Source organism: Rhinoderma darwinii, chromosome 8 (genome assembly GCF_050947455.1).
Source record: "Rhinoderma darwinii isolate aRhiDar2 chromosome 8, aRhiDar2.hap1, whole genome shotgun sequence".
NCBI classification, from domain to species: domain Eukaryota; kingdom Metazoa; phylum Chordata; class Amphibia; order Anura; family Rhinodermatidae; genus Rhinoderma; species Rhinoderma darwinii.
Window position 1 is genome coordinate 42478636 of NC_134694.1, and position 20972 is coordinate 42499607.

Below are 20972 nucleotides of genomic sequence, written 5' to 3' on the forward strand. Positions count from 1 at the left end.
CATGCATATACATGCATGCATAAGAAATTACACTCACAGACCAAATTATTCGGTGATGTGTGGTGACATTTCAATAGACAAAGTGATTGAAGAAATTGTAGGTGTTAATATTAACTTATGTCCTAGTACTTACATCATTCGAAAAAAAGGAGGGGGGGGGATTATACCTCCAATCCCCTTGGAGATTGGAGGTCAGAGATACGTCCCACCTTGGGTAAAGGTATTAATACCCCGCACAAGCCTAACATTCATCTCAACCCTAGAAAATTGGGCCGACCTGACTCTAATTTATCACCGTACAAACCAACTACATATAGTAGATCATTTAGAAACAGCTCCAAACATAGACCTGCTCCTATTATCACTAATAGAGAAGTGACAACTAATACCTTTCATGACACTGCGACGGAAAGGGTTCCGACCACCACACAGTTGATCAAACCCACTTCTGATCATAGGAGTTCCAATCTCCCCCCCCCCCCCCCCAAGTTCCAATACTGAATCAATAACTGTATCGCTCAGACCTCATTTGAATCGCATCATACCAATGAATGCTTTCAAATCGTCTGAGTTAGAAAATCACCTCCTTCGTTTACAACTATCGTCAGATGTAATGGAAGTGACTCCTACAATAGATAGACTCACTTCACCATTTAGGGACTCAATTGAAGAAAACTCAATGTCTTTATTACAGCTGTCTACGCATGACATTTCCTCTCTTTCAGTTACACCTCCGTCCCAATCTTTACCAGTGAAAGATTCACTATTTCATAATTCCTTCAATAGCCATAACTTCTCTCATTATGAAGAACAAGGTTGTACAACTATATACCCTAAATTGGACTATCCGACCTCCTCTTCGGATATTACCCATTCTACGGTTTCTTTTTTAGGGCTCCCTTCCCATTTGAATATGTCACCCTTAACCCCTATAGTGACCAGCCAGGAACTTCTGATTCCTTACCTTATAAGCCCCAAAGCACAATCAATCACTCACTTTTTTCCGAAAATACAACGAATCTCAACCAAAAGGAAACTCGATACAGATACAGATATAGAGGACGAAGAGGGGGTAAGAAACGACACAAACCCATCTGCACCACTCAATATCAAGAGAAACTGCACCAAACTATAAAAATATTCAATTTGTCATCATACAATTTGAATATACATGAGGAAAGTCTTTTGAATAAAGGCCTCTCATTTTGCCCTACAGCATCAGCAGACCCTTTTGAACTATTCATGGATTTGAATAGATTCACTAGGAAACTAACACTAATGAGACATTTTTCAATTTTAAAGTCCCATCCAGTACTGTCCCTTACTATTGATCCTAATATAACTGACAATACTCCTGCTTTTGTTCCGGTAGATGTTCGCCCTAAATCTGAATATTACCCACTACATCACCAAGGTTCCTTTATAGACACCTTTTCCACTCTGGTAGGTAACGATTTTAGAACACTTGACAAACCATATATTCCCTCAGATAACCTCACACGATATGAGAGAATGGCTATAAAATCATTAAGCAACAATGGAGATATCACAATCCGCCCCGCTGACAAAGGGGGCGGTATTGTGATTCAGGATAAGGATAAATACTTAAGCGAAACTTCACTCATTCTTACTGATAACTCCTTTTATCATAAACTATCTATTAACCCACTACCATTATATATACAAGAATATAAAAGTCTGATAGACAAAGCCGATAGAGATGGGTTACTAACAAAAAGAGAGAAACGATTTTTACACGTTCCCTTTCCCAACATGCCGTTTATATACCAACTCCCAAAAATTCATAAATCTCCTACTAACCCCCCTGGACGCCCCATCATTTCTGGAATCGGCTCATTAACGAGTAATCTCTCTCACTTCGTAGACTTACACTTACAACCCTACATACTCAATCTACCTTCATATTTGAAAGACTCGGATCAACTGATAAGAGAATTATTTAATTTGAAAATCAATCACTGTACATCTCCAATACACTTCTTATCAGCCGATGTGAATTCTTTGTATAGTAATATCCCACACGATAAAGGTTTAGAAGTAATCAATTCTGTTTTATCAACTAGTGTTTTTATTCCAACAATGCAGGCTTCTTTTTTAAGTAATTGTATCAATTTTATCCTTACACATAATCTTTTTACTTTTGGGAACAGTTTTTATAATCAAACTAAGGGTTGTGCCATGGGTACTCGGTTTGCACCGTCTTATGCAAATTTATACATGGGAGCTTTCGAAGAATTATATATTTATGGTGATCATCCTTTTAAAGAAAACATTTTATTGTACAAACGTTATATCGATGATCTCATTTTTATTTGGAAAGGAGAAGAAAGAGAGGCTCTTAAATTCATGGAGATCCTAAACGACAATAATTTTGGATTATCGTTCACGCACACTTTTTCCGTAGCATCAATTGACTTTTTAGATTTGACAATCAATTATGATCTAACTAAGAAACTTTTTAATACTAGAACACATTTTAAGTCAGTTGACGTTAATAGTTATTTAGATTTTAGAAGTGCACATTATCCTCCTTGGATTAAAAATGTGCCCTTCGGACAATTCCGAAGGGTAAGGAAAAACTGTACGAAGGACATTGATTTTAATAAAGAATGTAATATCTTAGAAAAACGATTCAGAGAAAAAAACTTTCCTGTTAATTTAATCAAAGGAGCACGGTGCAAGGCTGCCAAGCTGTCCCAAGAACTTTGTATTAATCACTCCCATAAAAAAACAGAGTCCCCTTACAGTAACACCAATTTTATTACGACTTTTAACAGAGAGAATAAGGTCATCAGAAATATTTTATTGAAACATTGGAAGATTTTAAAAAATGATCCTCACTTAGCTAAAGACCTATCAGATATGCCAAGGATCACATTTAGACGAGCACAAACCTTAAAAAACATCCTTGCGCCCAGCAGAGTGCGAAAATCTAAATCATCAATCCCCAAAATGTTCCCTACTCTTTTCGGGTCATTTAAATGTAGCCATCCGCGATGTCTGTGTTGCAATACCATCTCTCATAGACAAACTACCTATATTTCTACAGTCACAAAAGAAACTTTTACAATTAAATCTTTTCTTAATTGCGGCAGTTCATATGTAGTGTACCTAATACAGTGTCCATGCCATCTGCAATATGTGGGCAGAACAACACAATGCTTACGTACAAGAATGAATAAGCATAGATCTAATATCAATACAGGTTTTCTTAAACACAGCCTCTCCCGACATTGCAACTCCTTTCACAATGGACGTTTTAAAACACTAAACATTACCCCCATTGAGCACATCTCAATTGATGTCCCCAATAGATTTCAAAAACTAAAACAAAGAGAAAATTATTGGATTTTTAAATTACAGACATTGAACCCACGAGGTTTAAATGATATTTCTGAATCCTCTTTAAATTGATGCCCCACTATGCACCAATCCGTACAGAAATTTATTTTAGAACAAAACTTGTTTATATGTACCGTATTAGTTTACCCATAATAAATCTCAGATTCTCACTAGATGGCCATCTTTGGTGTTTACACAAAAAAACATTTATAAGGTTGTTCCGTTCCACATCCCTTTCCCCCACCCTCCTTTTTTTCTAATGATGTAAGTACTAGGACATAAGTTAATATTAACACCTACAATTTCTTCAATCACTTTGTCTATTGAAATGTCACCACACATCACCGAATAATTTGGTCTGTGAGTGTAATTTCTTATGCATGCATGTATATGCATGTATATGTATGTGTACATTTGTGCATACATCGAATTTTTTTCATCCATAGGTTATACCAACTTTTCCCTAGGAGATCATCCCTCAAACACACTATATATTCTTCCAAGTAATAGTGCTCCCTATTAATATAATACCGGGACCCTATCTTACGGGGGTTGTCTGGACAGCAGAGACGCTCAAAAGCGCTGTCCAAAGATAGAACGGTCAGAGATATGTAATAATTTTTTCTCCCTATATACATGTACAATTTTTGTTTAATAATATATTGTTTAATAATATATTATTTTTTTATCTGCTATTTATGACATATATACACTACCGTTAATGATAATAATGTGAACCCGATCTATATCGCATTTCTCTGATCCCGAAATTACTAGTGGAAGCTGTGAAGCTCCTTTCATACTGTGTTCCCTTTTTCTAAACAGTTTTAAATCATATACATATCTATATATCTCTATATAACAACCCTCTTTTGAAGTAACTATAGATATCTATACACCAACCCTGTGTCTTTGTTTTAATCATGAAAACGCACATCAAGTGGATTAAGCTACTAATCACACCTTGTGTGTATGTTCACCCGTTCTTTTGTACCTTTGTGGTTTCCTTATTTCGAGCAACATATGAACAAAGTAAAACTCTTGCCCGTTAGGTTACTTTGGTGTTTACTATTTATTATATTAATATTTGACACTTTTATATATATTTATCTGTGTCTATTTATTTTAATTATATATTTGTTCCCGCCCCCACATTTTACGTATTCTTTTAATGAATTTGTGAATGAAAATTTTCTCAGGACGTACTACATGGACTGTAATTATTTGTAATTGCAATTATATGCATGTGAAATTATAAATGTTGATTTTCTGAAATTGTTCAGGGTGCCGACTATGGTATCCTTTAGGTACAATTATTAATAAATTTGTTTGCTAACAATATTTAAAATAATCCTACGATAACTGTATCACTTATGACGTCACCTTCACCTTTTGACCTTTCCCCTGTATGACCCTTATTCCCTTCCGGTTTGTTTGGTTCTTGTTAGTATATAAATAAACTTGTTGTATGTATATTTTATGGCCTGAGGAAGACGCTGGTACAGTGTCGAAACGCGTAGCCTAAATAAATATTTACGTATTTACTCTTGTATTTACCATCGACTATCTTCTAATAACCACGCAGCAGCGCCCTATAGGATCCTCCCTTTTGCTTCCCCATTTTTTATCTCGACTAGCGGTAACCGTTCTGGTTTACCGGCTTTGGATCCTGGCAGCAGCACGAAGTGGACCCATTATTCTTTGCCTTTATTACGTATTTTCGAGGTGAGCAGAACCGATTACATTTATGGCTCTCCCGTTATCCCATTGACCTGCACCATGTGGCGCCGTGCTTTTTGCTTCTGTATTTAGATCACAACATTGACACTACTTCCAAAACCTCGGCTATATCCAACAAAGCGCTCAGGACAATGAAGAGGGCACTAGCTGACCTCTCACTCGTCGATGCATGGAGAGCAGCCCATCCTGACATAAAAGATTTCACATACTATTCCACAGTACACAAGACTTCCCACAGATTAGATCGCATATATATCTCCAACAGACACCTCAGCGACGTTACGGCCTCAGATATAGGGTCCATACTAATATCTGATCACGCGCTAATTTCCATGTCCTTGTCTATTTTATCTCTCCCTAGAAAAACTTTGAACTGGTCACTTAATGAAACGTTGTTGGGCTCCCCAGATGACATTTTAAAAATAGAAGGCAAACTACAGGAGTATTTTCACTTTAAAAACATTCCGGAGACCCCTGTACCGATCATATGGGAGGCTCACAAAGCCTGTATTAGAGCAGAGTTTATTGCTCTGGGTTCTAGAATCAAAAAAGCCAGAGATGCCACAATGAACTCCTTATTGAACAGAATCTCAGCCCTAGAAACACTTAGAAAACAATCTGCTATACAGAAATCTCAACCTGAACTCGTGAGATTAAGAAATGATCTCAGGGATCTCCTGAATGTTAAAGCAGCTAAGGCTCTCCAGCGATGTAAATTTAAATATTACGCCCATGGAGATAAGGGGTCTAAAATTATGTCAGGACTCCTTAAAAAACATAACGAAAAATCCTATATTACCAAACTAAAAACAGAGAAAGGTGAAGTAGTCCTCTCCACGGAGGATATTGCGGCGGAGTTTCACAGATTCTATTCCTCTCTCTATAATTTGGAGACTGGCGGTCTACATTCAAATATGGGAGATCGTTCTGCCCCTATTGAATCTTTCCTTAATTCCATCTCTCTACCTAAACTAGAAGAGGCGGATCTGGAGGGATTGATTGCCCCTTTTACAGAACGAGAAGTTCGGGAAATGCTTGCCTCCATACCCAGTGGTAAGAGCCCTGGCCCTGATGGGTTCCCCATATTCTACTACAAAACATTCGCTGCAACTTTGTTGCCGCACTTTGTGAATCTTAGCAATTCATTATTGAAGGGAGATGATCTCTCCAAACGAATGCTTGATGCGCATATCACAGTTATCCCAAAAGAAGGTAAGGACCCTATGTTATGTGGAAGTTATAGGCCCATATCCCTCCTGAACACAGACGTTAAATGGTGGGCTAAGTTATTGGCACATCGCCTAAATCTATTACTCCCCAAACTGATCAACCCAGAACAGACAGGTTTTGTACCGCAAAGGGAAGGGAAATTTAACACTACCAGGGTAATTAATGTAATATCTTGGGCAAAAAAACAAAAAATCCCCCTAGTTCTCCTCAGCACTGATGCAGAAAAGGCATTCGACCGTGTTGCGTGGGACTTTATGGCAGCGACTCTCGTTAGATATGGTTTTCCTCCCGCCTTTATCAGAGCCATCTTTACGCTTTACCATCAGCCATCCGCTAGGATCAAAATAAACGGTACCCTCTCACCATCCTTTGATATTTACAATGGAACGCGACAGGGTTGCCCGCTGTCCCCATCTCTATTTGTGTTAACTATAGAACCTCTAATTCAGAATTGTATACAGTCCCAAGAGGTCTGGGGCCTTAGGATTGGGGATGTCACTCATTCAACGGCAGCATTTGCAGACGATCTACTTTTATTTATATCAAACCCTTTTCAAGCTTTTCCAGTAATTTTTACGATCCTGGAGGACTTTGGAAAAATTTCAAATTTCAAGATTAATCTGGGAAAATCCGTAGCTCTAAATATCACGGCACCAAAATCAAAAATCCAATGTCTCAAATTGTCTACACCCTTCACATGGAACTCCACTGAGATAACATACCTGGGAGTCCGCATCCCTGCAGATCCTGCTAAGCTGTTCGAGTATAACTATAAAATGCTATTTAAGAAAATTAGTTTGCATCTCTCAGGTTTAAGAATCCCGTATGTCTCTTGGATGGGAAGAAAGAATATTCTTAAATGTTATATAATGCCGCAAATTTTGTATGTGATGCAGACAATTCCTATTTGGCTTCCGAAATCCTTCTTTACCCAAATACACAGACTATTCTCGAAGTTTATATGGAATGCTGCTCACCCTAGACTTGCATATGCTCAAATGCGACTTGGCAAACGGCAAGGGGGATGCGGATTGCCAGATGTTCAGGCTTACTATAGAGCTAATCATCTAGCTAGATGGCTGACGCTAGTGCACCCACAGCAGCATGTGTGGCCTCACATTCATGTTGAACGACATATTCTTGGGGAGGAGGGGATCATACACCTTTGGTCCACTGTTCCAAGAAAGACAGGCCATTTGAGCGACACACTAAAAGGCACAGTGGAGGTGTGGCAGCACCTCTTTATAAAACAAGTATCGGATACGGGACCCTCTCCACTTATGCCTCTCGGGGTCCTCCCGGCCTTCTTGAAAGCAGCAGTTACCCTGACTCACTTTCCTTGGTCCCACTTATTACGAACCTCAGTATATCCTACTCTGCAGAATGTCTCGGTTCTGCCGAAACTAGCTGACTTATTAACTCCACTAGAATCTACCTCCATCTCATTCACACATGAATTTGCATTCAATAAGATATGCAGAGAATTTTGTACAAGGTATACACAACCACTAAGGGACATTAATTGGCTAGAACACTATTTGCTATTCCCAAACTTGCCCAAAAGCCTTCTCTCTAAAATATACACTAAACTCCTGCAGTTAGCTGCCCCGCCTAAACCTAGGTATTTGTTGGCATGGGAAAAGGAGTTGTCCACCACTTTTACCCCTTCTGAAGTCTCTACTGTCCTGTCCAACTCGCATGGATTCTGCCGCTGTGTTAAGATCCAAGAGAACTCATTTAAGACGCTGACGAGATGGTACAGAACCCCCCAGCTCCTCTATAAATGGCGGCTTACCACTGACAAATTGTGCTGGAGGTGTAGATTAGATGTGGGGACTATCTCACATTTATGGTATCACTGTTCAGTCCTAAAGAAATTTTGGTCTGAGGTCGGGAGACTTATGAACGTAATATGTGGGGGGGACATATGCCTCACCTCTGAATTGGTAGTGCTGTGGTTACCTAACACCTCATTTAGACCAACAAAGCATTCACTAGCAACCCATTTGTTGACAGCAGCCAAACTCCTCATACCTATGCAATGGAAATCTGAGTCCCCACATACAATCCCTCAATGGCTGGACAAGGTTAAACAAATTTTCAGAATGGAGGAACTTGTAGGATGGGAGAGTGGAACACATGTAAAACTACTACAAACATGGAAGAATTGGCTGGAATTTACTAAAAGCCCATTATATGGTCATTCCTCGACCACGTCCCCTATGAACTGATCCTAACACCTATTACTATCTCACATACAGAAGTTGAAATATCTAGCGCCTACACTTATTTTACTCTGGTCTCATGTCAGTCACCGGTTATTGTTTATTTGTGTTATGTTTATCCGTTGCTTAAGAGAATTGCATCTGATGGAAAAGGTAGAAACGACCGAACATGCGTCGACTTGATATAACAAGAAGACTATTAATAAAGCTGTATATGACCTGGTTCTCCACTTATCTAGATATGATTTAAGACTGCCTTTGATTGTGTATAAGTACTTCTCTTAGTAGGCCTGTGTGCCGCAAAATATATTTTGCATGTCATGTTTATATGTTATTTTGTATTTCTCAATAAAAATATATTGAAATAAAAAACGAATCTTGTAAAATCTCCACTCCAAACACTAAATGGCGCTCCTTCACTTTACAGCCTTGCTGTGTGTCCAAATATCAGTTTATGACCACATGTGGGGTATTTTCGGACTCCGGAGAAGTTGTTTTACAAATGTTGGGGTGCTTTTTCCCTTTTATTTGTTGAGAAAATGAAAAATTTTGACCGAATGCTACGTGTTATTGGAAAATGTAATTTTTCATTTTCACTGTCCATTTGTAATAAATTCTATGAGACACCTGTGGGGTCAAAAGGCTCACTATCCCCTAGATGAATTCCTCAATGGGTGTAGTTTGCCAAAAAGAGTCACTCCTGGGGAGTTTCCACTGTACTGGTACCCAAGGGGCTTTGCAAAAGCGACATGGTGCAGAAAAACCAATCCAGCAAAATCTGCTCGCCCAATGGCACTCCTTCCCTTCTGAGCCCTGATGTGTATGCATACAGTGGTTTATTACCACATATGGGGTATTTCCGTACTCTGGAGAAGTTGCTTTGCAAATGTTACGGTGCTTTTTCTCCTTTACTTGATGAGAAAATGAAATATTTTGACCTAAAGCTACATCTTATTGGAAAATAATGCAATTTTTACTGCACAATTCTAATGAAATCTATGAAACACCTGGGGGGGGGGGGTCAAAATGCTCACAACACCCCTAGTTGAATTCCTCTAGGGGTGTAGTTTCCCAAATGGAGTCACTTTTGGGGGGGTTACCACTGTACTGGTACCTTAGGAGCTTTACAAATGAGACATGGTGCCGAGAAATTAATCCAGCAAAAACTGTACTCCAAAAGCTAAATGGCGTGCCTTCCCTTCTGAGCCCTGATGTGTATTCATACAGCAGTTTATGACCACATATGGGGTATTTACGTACTCTGGAGAAGTCGCTTTACAAATGTTGGGGTGCTTTTCCTCATTTATTTGTTGAAAAAAATAAAAATTCTGAGGTAAAGCTACATTTTATTGAAAAATAATGTAATTTTTCATTTTCACTGCCCAATTCTAATGAAATCTATGAAGTACCTGTGTGGTCAAAATGATCACTACACCCCTAGATGAATTCCTCTAGGGGTATAGTTTTCCAAATGGAGTCACTTTTGGGGGGTTTCCTTTGTTTTTGCACCACAAGACCTCTTCTAACCTGACATGGTGCCTGAAATATAATTTAAGAAAAGGAAGGCCGAAAAATCCACTAGGTGCTTCTTTGATTCTGGGGCCTTTGTTTCAGGCCTGTAGCACACTAGGGCCACATGTGGGATATTTCTAAAAACTGCAGAATCAGGGCAATAAATATTCATGTGTGTTTCTCTTGTAAAAACCTTCGGTATTACAGGAAAAATTGATTAAAATGGAATTTCTGCAAAAAAAAAATGAAATTTGCAAATTTCCCTTCCACTTTGCTTTAATTCCTGTGACACGCATAAAGGGTTAAGAAACTTTCTAAATGATGTATTGAATACTTTAAGGGGTGCAGTTTTTAAAATGGGGTGATTTGTGGGGGTTCCTAACATATAAGGCCCTCAAAGCTACTTCAGATCTGAATTGTTCCCTAAAAAAATAGCCTTTTCAAATTTTCTTGAAAATATGAGAAATTGCTGCTAAAATTGTAAGCCTTGTAACGTCCTAGAAAAATAAAAGGATGTTCAAAAAATGATGCAAACATAAAGTAGACATATGGGAAATGTTAACTAGTCACTATTTTGTGTGGTATTACTATCTGTCTTACAAGCAGATACATTTGAATTTAGAAAAATGCTAATTTTCTCTAAATTTTGGTGTTTTTCACAAATAAATATTGAATTTATCGACCAAATTTTTTCACTAACATAAAGTACAATATGTCACGAGAAAACAATCTCAGAATCGCTTGGATAGGTAAAAGCATTCCGGAGTTATTACCACATAAAGTGACACGTCAGATTTAAAAAATGAGGCTCTGTCATATGGGGTTAAGGGGGGAATGATAATAGGAGAAATAGGCATTTTTCTGTAGTAAGATATATCACAGGACTTATCTGCGCTTGTACTATTAATTAATGAAAATCTGTTTCATAATCGTAGGTACACTTTAAATAGCACAGCATTTTCTGGTGACAGAGTTGCTTTAAAAATACAATCATTTAATCTGACAAACATATTAAAATAAGGACAACAATTGTTAAATTACTGGGTACAGTTATACATTACTAATTGGTTTAAATACACACATTAAATGTAATAGGATGTATCACATTATCCTCCTAGGCCAATCAGCAACTCTGAAAAGGATTATGCAATGTAGCCTGCATCCTATTTCAAAAGAGTTGCAGAGTGTATGTCACGTGATGAACTGCTGACTAAATAAAACATGAAGTGCTTTCTTTTTAGCCCCATTAGGCAAACGTCTGTTTTCTGGCTACCGCCAAGATTTGCCTTTTCCTGCTCCATCATAAGAGCAGAAAAAGAAAAAATGACAGAATGTCGGGTCCATCGTACGATGGATACCAGCAGTGCCCAGCCAAATACATTGACTGTTAATGGGCTCCGTCGGGTCCAGTCATGGTGTCTGTCGTTTTGACTGTACTATTTAACCTGTCAAATATGACAGAACTCCAGACGTAGGCGCTGAATCAAGCCTCTGACGGTAGTGTGAACAGAGGCTTAGTAAATAGTTGCATTGGCCACACATAAAAAACAATGCTAGAGCACTTTTTCTTAAAACTCTGAATTGACAACTGGGTGTTACTATGCACCATTGTTAATGAGACATGTCCCTGCACACTCTTACACAGTCCAATAAGTGCTCACAATGCCAGAGTATATAGGAACACCCCCCATTGACCAGGGCAATAGTAAAATTGTTATACTTCCTGAAAGTGTATAAAAAAAACAAAAACATACATTTCAGGAGAGCCAACAAGTCCTACTTAACCCCTTAATGACCGGGCCATTTTGAACGTTAATGACCAAGGATTATTTTTTGTTTTTTCATGGTCGCATTCCAAGAGTCGTAATTTTTTTTTTATTCCGTCGACATAGCCGTATAAGGGCTTGTTTTTTGCGGGACGAGTTGTATTTTGTAATTGTACCATTTTTAGATGCTTATAATATATTGATTAACTTTTATTAACTTTATTTTAGGAGAGTATTGAAAATAAGCAGCTATTCCAGCACTGATTTTCACGTTATAAATTTACGCCGTTTACTGTGCAGCGTAAATAACATGTTAACTTTATTCTATGGGTCGGCACGATTACGGGGATACCAAATACGTAAAAGGTTTTATATGTTTTTCCTACGTTTGCACAATAAAAACCCTTTTAGAAAAAAATTACTTGTTTTTGCATTGCCGCACTCCAAGAGCCGTAACGTTTTTATTTTTTCGTCGATGTGGTCGTATGTGGGCTTGATTTTTGCGGGCCAATGTGTAGTTTTCATTAGTACTATTTTGGAGAATATAGGACTTATAGATTAATTTTTATAAAAATTTTTATGGGGGGGAATGGGAGAAAAGAGCGAATTTTGCCGTTGTTTTTTGCGTTTTTTTTGGACGCCTTTCATCCGGCGGTTTCATTAATGTGTTAATTTTATTGTTCAAGTTGTTACGATCGCGGGGATACCATATATGTGTATGTGTTATTTGTTTTGACACTTACTAAATAAAACCACTTTTTGGGCAAAAAAAGTAGTTTTATTTGATTTTCACTGTAATTTTTTTTTTTTTTTTTCACCAACTTTATTTAACTGATTGACATTTTTTTTTTTAGTCCCACCAGGGGACTTCACTATGCGATCTGCTGATCGCATATATAATGCTTTGGTATACTTAGTATACCAAAGCATTATTGCCTGTCAGTGTAAAACGGACAGGCAATCTGTTAGGTCATGCCTCCGGCATCGCCTAACAGGCAGATGCTGAAGACAGACCTGGGGGTCTTTGTTAGACCCCCGCTGCCATGGAAACCCGATGGCGACTCACAATTTCTTTGCGGGGGCGCCGATGGGGTGACAGAGGGAGCTCCCTCCCTCTGTCAAACACATTAGATGCCGCTGTCACTATTGACAGCGGCATTTAATGGGTTAAACTGCCGGAATCGGAGCGCGCTTCGATTCCGGCAGTTGCAGCAGGAGCCAGGCTGTGTATAACAGCCGTGCTCCTGCCGCTGATCGCGTGGGTACAGTGACAGAACCCGCGCCATCACAGGACGGATATATCCGTCCTCCTGCGCGAACTAGCAGCTGCTGAGGACGGATATATCCGTCCTTCGGCGTTAAGGAGCATTTGTCGTTTGTTTGTTTTTTTGCATCCATGTTATATTACAATATAATTTACACTCCAGAAGTGTTATTTTATGGTTAATACAAGAATTTACTAAACAGGCATGTTTGAAAAATTGACAAGTCCTCTTTAACTCCTTCCTGACATATGACATATACTTCCGTCATAGTCGGGTAGGGTACGTATGGAGCAGGCTCACGGGTATATCACAGCCAACACTTCACGGTAACTAGCAAGATCGCGCTTGGGCATGATAACATTTGAGCGCGATCCCGCTGGTTTAACCCTTTAGATATGGCGGTCAATAGTGACCGTGGCATTTAGAAAGAAGAGGGCAACCCCCTCTAACAGCCGATCACATTAGTATTGCAGTATATAGCGCCAGTGATCCAACTATTGCAGGTTCAAGTCTCCTACGGGGAATAACAAAAAATAAAAATAAAATAAAAATCCGTTACATAGGTTTTTTTATGTCCAAAAAAAAATAAAAAATTCCACCCTAAAGTATTGTAAAAAATAAATAAACATAATTGGTATCGCCACTGCCGTAAAAGTCTGACCTATTACAATATATAATTTTTCAACCCACAAAGTGAACACTAACAAAAAATGTTTGACCTCATCACCCAAAAAAAAATGTAACAAGTGATCAAAAACTTGCATGTACTCCAAAATTGTACTATTAAAAACTGCAGCTCTTCCCACAAACAATAAGCCCTCATACCGCTCAATCGACAGAAAAACTAGTATGTATATACGAATATATATTAATTCTATAAAAACAATATAAATTTGGTATCGCCATAATCGAATTGACCCGCAGAATATAAAGTTAACATGTCGTTTTAATTGCATGGTCAATGCCGCAAAAAACAATTGAGGAAACGCAGTTTTCTTTCATTTTCTACCCTACAAAAAATTATTCTTCTATCTACCGTGTACGTCGGGAAAGCTTCCAACGTATACACTAAACGTATCCATAGAACGCCATTATCCCGATGGGGGCCAAAAGTGTGTTCTTCTCGCCTCCGTCTGGCTGTATACGTATACCTTTTTTTTTTTGTTTTTTTTGACGGATGTAATAGACTACGCTTTTCCATCCTGCAAAAAGCAGGATTTTTTTGAGTGCTCACCGTAAAATGCTTGTCTCGTCCAATTAATTGGGGGACACCGACCACGGGTATATACTTTTGCCACTAGGAGGCGTGAGAATAAAAATGGTTCTACTCTAGTCAGTCTTTACAGAAGCAAAACGAGTAGGTAATAGAACAATATCAGAACGAGCTAAGAAAACCATGTCATAATGAAAAAATGGTTAGTTAGTGATGCATGAGCTCTGTCCCCCGTTCGTCTCATGAACCGGATCGGGACCGGGTTATTTTGAGCCTTCAGGACCCAACAATATTTAACCATTTTTAGCATGCGTTAAACGGCTATAACTTTTTTATTTTTGGGCTAGCGACATGATTTTTGGGATGTGTTTTTCGTAGACAATGCAGGTTTCTTTTTTTTTTTTCATCATTTTTATACACATCCTTTTTGCTTTTTTAGAATTTCTAGGCTTAAAGTTTGAAAATCATAGTAAAAAGAATATGCTTTTTTACTTTTTAGCTATTTTTTTCTAGTAATAATATAGTTTTACCCGAAAATAGACCTTCTATTTGTGATTGTTATTGTCTGCCGTAAATTTATATATTACATGTCTATTTTAGGGTAATTGGTTCAGGGCTAGTGTTACAAAAATGATTAGCGGGGGGGATGTTTATTTTGGGTGGGTATTTTATGAGTACAGTATTTTTGCAGACTATAAGACTCAATGATAAATCTTGCTAAAAAGTCCCTGCGTCTTATAGTCAGTCGGCAGTCAAGGGACCCGGCTGCCGGGCCACCAGACGGCTTCCTTACTTAACCCCTTCTCGAACCCATGACGCGACGACACATCATGGAGCGGGTGGGGGGGTATGTTTCGAGCGGGCTCACGAGCTGAGCCCTCTTGATACACTGCAGGTGTCAGCTGCGTTTTACAGCTGACACGCTGCTCTATCGGCCAGGAACAGCGATCACACTGTCAATAGCGACCGAAGCATTTATAGGGGTATTTCCATGAAGGACATTTATGTCGGATCCACAGGATGTGGATCTGTCATAGATGTCAGATAGATGCGGTTCCCACCTCTGGATCCTGCACCTCTCTAGAACGGGGCCCCCTAAACCCCGTTCTAGCTTTGTGTTCTCTCCCGGCCCCTTAATGATTACATGTCGAGTTACGGAAACAGCGTAACTCGCTGAGCTACGCTGTTTCCGTAACTCCCATAAAACTGAATAGTAGTTACTGAAACCGGGTAGCTCGCATGCTACGCTGCTTCCGTAACGACCAGTCACTACTATAGGAGTTATGTAAACAGCTTAGCTCAGCGTGTTAAGCGGTTTTCATAACTCCCATTGAACTGAATAATCGTTACGGAAACAGCCTACCTCTAAATTTTTCAGGATATTAAAAAAATATTAAAAGTTTAAAAAAAAACAAAAAAAAAAAACTTTGTTTTACTTTTATTTTTTTATTATTATGGTCTGTCCCTCAAAAGGTCAGAAAATACCTTTGTGGGACTTTATTTTTTATTCTTACACACCATGCTTTTCAACTGTAACTGGGGCTGCACAGCAGCCACTGCCTCTATTCATATACACAGTGCTCATTGATTAGAGAGGTCCCAGGGAGTCACTGACTGACAGGGAGTCCCGACATTCAGCTGCCGAATCACTCAGGCAGCAAGCTAAACCCCACGCCTTGAATACTCTATGGCGCGGGTTTTGAAGGACCCCGACCACCGAAAGTATATACACAACCGGTGGTCGGTAACCGGTTAGGGGACACAGACCATGGGATGTCCTCAAACAGTCCACATGTTTGGGAACTGACAGAAAAAGACGTACTCTTCTACTCTACAGATGCACGCAACACCTTGCGACCCAGGTGAGCATTTGCGGATTCAGAGGTACGCACCATGTAGAATTTGGTTATAGTATGCAAGGACGACCAGGTAGCCGTCCGGGAAAGCTGAAGCTTGATAGCGGTTAGCACAGGAAGCATCAAGCACCTTAGTGGAGTGAGTCGTAACCCAGAAAGGGGTTTCCTTACCCTTGAGTTGGTAAACCTAGCGAATAGGCAACTGCAGCCAACGGGCATTGTAGCCTCTCAGGCCTGCCAAGCCCTTCCTGGGACCTTTCGGGACCACAAACAAGAAATTGGAGTGGCCAAAAGGAGGACGTGACCAAGGTGCAGACCACATTCAAATTGTGGAGACAGCGTTCCTTAGGTTGTATCGGAGATGGGCAGAAGGATGGCAAAATAATATTTTTGAATGAGGAGACCACCTTGGGCAAATTAAAAAAAAATTAAAAAAAGGGAGCACCGCCTTATCTTGATCGAGAAATATGCGCAACATGACAGAGTCGTCAGTTCGGAAACCGTCCAAATGGAGATCACCGCCACAGGAACACAACCTTTATGTAAGCAGACGAAACGAGATGTCTGAAGAGGCTCAAATGGAGCAGACTACAGAACCCAGATGGAGTTGGGAGTTTTTAGGGGGGGCACCAAATATGAAACCCTTTGCACAACGATTTGAACATCGAAATTGGATGCCAGAGGCCTGGTGAAAGAAAAACAGACAACACGGATAGATGCCCCTTAAGAGAGCTGAGGGCAAGTACACTAACCAAATCCTCCTGGAACAACACCAGGAGTTAGGGCAAGGAAAAAAACAAAAACAAACAGGAAGTTGTCAATCCTCACAACACTGGACATACGTCTTCCAAGTACAGTGCTAAATACGTGTTGAAGAGGGCCATTTGGGCCCTCAACTTGTTTGGAGCACCCGCTGTGATAAGCCCCAAGAAGTCTGCACCACAACTTTATACGGCAAGCCATTAAATGTAGCGAGAGAGAGCAGATTGTGCCACAGAGTTAAGCGCCAGGTAGAGCCACTGCGTCCGCATACCAACGACGACGCAGCCAGTCTGGAGCGCCCAAAATGGTCTGAATCCTATCCGCCCTGATCCTCCCGAGGATCTGGGGAAAAAGTATCGGGGTAACACGTAAATCAGTTGAAAGTGAAGCCACGGAGTCATCCGAGCGGCGACTGCGTACACCTCCTGAGACCTGGCGAACAAGAGGGGCACAATGCGAGTGAGTTGAGATGCCAGCAAGTCCAAATCTGTTGTATCCCACTTGGAACAAACATGTGCGGACACCACAGGATAAAGGGCCCACTTCCTTGGGCTGATACGCTCGTGAGTAAGATAATCCGTGAAATAGTTGATGACTTTGGGAAGTGAACTGCCGAAAGAGCAGGAACAGAAGCCTTGCCCACTCCAAATTTTGCTCCCGGTACAAGGACTTGATGAAAATATCATCCAAAAAGGGGGAAACCGAAATCCCACTGAAATGAAGAAGACCACAGAAAAATAATCTTTGAAGACCCAGTGGGCCTGAACAGGCCGACACGGAACGGACACAAACTAGTAGTTGTGAGAAAGAACCACAAAGCACAGGAAGCACTGACGAGACGGCAAATATGAACATGTGGTACACGTCCTAGATGTCTGCTGATGCTAGAAAGTCCGGAAGTTCCATGGAGGCGACTACCGACCGAAGGGACTCCATGCAGAAATGACGGACCAGGACACAGTGGAAAAACATGGTGTAAAAGAAGAAAAAATAGAACATAAATAAAGTCCCACAAAGGTATTTTCTGACCTTTGAGGTACAGACCATAATCATCTGCTTTAGGTCCAGGATGGGACAGACTAAACCCTCCTTTTTGGGAACAAAAAGATTTAAGTAGAGCCTGCAGGACTTCTGGTCCAAAGGAAGGGGAACAATGACTCCCTGACACAAGAGAGATTCTAGTGCTTGAAAAAGGAAGAGCCTGACAAGTGGAAGGTGTACAAACTCGATCTTGTATCCTGAGGAGACTACTTCCCGTACCCCAGAATCCAAAATGTAAGCAAGTCAGATGTATTTGAAGAGTACAAGTTTTTTCCCAACCCGAAACCCGAGATGGGTACCCATCCGGGCGGAAGTCTTCGTTCCCGCTGAAGGCTTAGTGGCCTAAGGACAATAGCGCCAGGAGGAATTAGAACTTAAAGGGAGGCCTGTTCTTGGAGTCCTGTGGGACTGCTGACCGGATGCCCAGGGGCCGAGGAATCTGCGAAAGGGAAACAAATGAAGTCCGGGTTGCGTGGAATTTGGAGCATGGGGAGCCTTAGTTGAAGGCAGGTGATTGCTCTTTCCACATTCGGTTTCTGTGACGTTTTCCTCCAAAGAGAAGGAAGAGCCATCAAGAAGCGCTTAGAAACAAATTTCGGCGAACCAGAATTTTAGCCACACCATCCGGTGACTAGGGAAAAGGATGTGCGAGCCACATCCAGAGAAGCTTGGAAGAGATACTTAGTAGACTCTGACAGCTGTTAAGAAAGTTTTACTAGATCTTCAGTTGAGAAAGCCACTCAGTAGAGGCTCTATTGTCCCATGCAGTGATGTCAGGTGCTTTCAACTACGGAGTACCGGCTATAGCATCCGTAGCACTCTATCTGGGGACTCAGGGACTGGAGAAGACCCTGATGTCACTGTCCATATACGTATACGTCGGGAGCTTGTTGCGATGTATACGTCAAAAGTAGGTAAAAAAATGTGATGTGAACATAGACTTACACATAGGTTGGCCCTACCCATATTCTTTCATTGGATGGCATTATTTTTTCACACTCATACCTCCACATTTGCAACTTACCAGAGCTACCCCCTACTATGTGCTGGGGGTTGTATGGGTTTCTTGACCGGCCATATACGTTGTTACTCGATTCATACCACATGCACAATTCACTGCAGTTAGTAACACCAAGAGGTATTGCTCCAGCTCTCTTTAACCTCGAGACCACAGCTGCATCATTCTCTGAGCGTAAAGAACGTCGAGATAAAAGTCCTGAACTCTGTGGCATGCCTAGGTACAATATACACAAAATACGGATAGTCAGATACCACAAAAATGCTTGAAACAAAAGACTGATTATCACAGACAAAACGCAATCTCACCTTGCAAAGCAAATGCTTCTTTAACAGTTAATGGGACACCAAGGAGAGGATAAGTTTCTTTAAGAGTTGCCTCATCCTGTGTGCCAGAAGACACCAAGTCATCAACTGCCTTAGCTTCACGTAAGGCTTCATCAAAGCGATCATATACTAAAGCATTGATTGTGGGATTCACCTCTCGGATCCTGGATATAAAAGACTGCACAACAACACTGCTCTTGACCTGAAAGACAAAGGAAAGAGAGCATCTAAATGAAACAAATTATTACCACTGAACATGTACTTTAGAAAAGCAGGGGGAAAAAAACCCTGACCAGAGAAAATTAGTTACTGCGGTTAAAAAAATTACTTTTGGTAACAATAATAAACAATTTATCAGAAAAAAGCATCCAACAGAGTGAGAAACCGAAGAATCCAAATGTGTTACTCACATGTAGGGAGCGCATACAAAAAATAACCGCTTACGTGTTTCAAGCTTACAAGCGCTCACTCAAGGAGTGAAAGTATGCAGCGGGCTCACGGGTTAAGCCAGCTCCATAGAAGATGTGGTCGTCGGCTCTTTGCTACAGCCGACACTTCACTGCAACGGACGGAATCGTAGAGGATCACAGCATTTAGGTCGTTACAAATAGGGGGGGACCCTCTCCAACAGACTATCTCCACCTCTGCGAACTGACCGCCGAGTGCCGATCAAAAAGGAAACCCAAACAATAAAAAACAAAAACTTTTTCCATTTTCTGATGTGAGACACCTGGTGTGATGAATTTTGAACCTCCGTGTGCCTCACATTAATAGTAATTAGCCCCATCATGTTTCTCAATCATAATGGACAACATTGGGTTAATGTGAGGAACATGATGGGGTTAATTACTATTAAATGTGAGGCACATGGAAGTTCAAAATTCATAATACCTCGTGCCTCACATTAATAAGTGAAAGAAAGCATCTTTTAATTTTCTTTTTTTTCTAGCGTACACATCATAAATCACTCTATAAATTTGTTGTGCAGGTTATTATGGTTGCGGCAATACCGAATGTGTATATTTTATGTATTTAGACTTTTATTTTAATGTTTATTGTAAGAAATGTGTATGTGTACATTTTTGACAGGTTTTTTTTTATTTAACGTTAATTTTTGTAAAAAAATTATTTTCTATTTTTAAAACGTAAATGTAATGGCATATATCTCTATGCCAGTACATTAGCCCCTTTTAGAAGCCTTGTACACCGGCAGTTGTTAGGACATACCAAAATATGCCTGAACAACAGGAAATATGGTCAGACAGCCCTGAAGTCCTTCAATGGACCCTGGGCTGTATGCCCATATATGGTATGTCCCTTGATCGTGTCACAGGGATTTTCTGTGATGCGATCAAAGGGGTATATCCCCCTTCTCATTTTCCCCTTGACTGTTGCGGTCAGCTTTGATCGCGGCATTCAAGGTAATAGCGGCAGATATCAGAAATTTCTGATCTCCGCCCTTAGAGCTGGGCTGCAGTTGTGTAATACAGCCATTGCCCCGCTGTGGACGGCGTTGCACTAATGAGCGGCAGCACTAAAGACAAAACATGCAGGTGTTCTGCAGTGTGCCCGCCATAATCTCTGTTTTCAGGGCCGCATAGCTTAGTATCGAAATACATGAATAAACATATTAAACCGTTAAAGGGTGCATGGCA

General features: G+C 40.3%; 1 protein-coding gene across 1 annotated transcript in view; it reads right to left on the bottom strand.

The window, feature by feature from the left end:
• FAAH2 (fatty acid amide hydrolase 2) overlaps positions 1-20972 on the bottom strand; it is a 231597-nt gene that overhangs the window by 153457 nt on the left and 57168 nt on the right. Inside the window, exons 2-3 of the mRNA XM_075835625.1 lie at positions 19300-19519; positions 18998-19207 (exon numbers count right to left, since the gene is read on the bottom strand). Coding sequence (XP_075691740.1) covers positions 18998-19207; positions 19300-19519 — 430 coding nt within the window. The remainder of the gene's footprint in view (positions 1-18997; positions 19208-19299; positions 19520-20972) is intronic.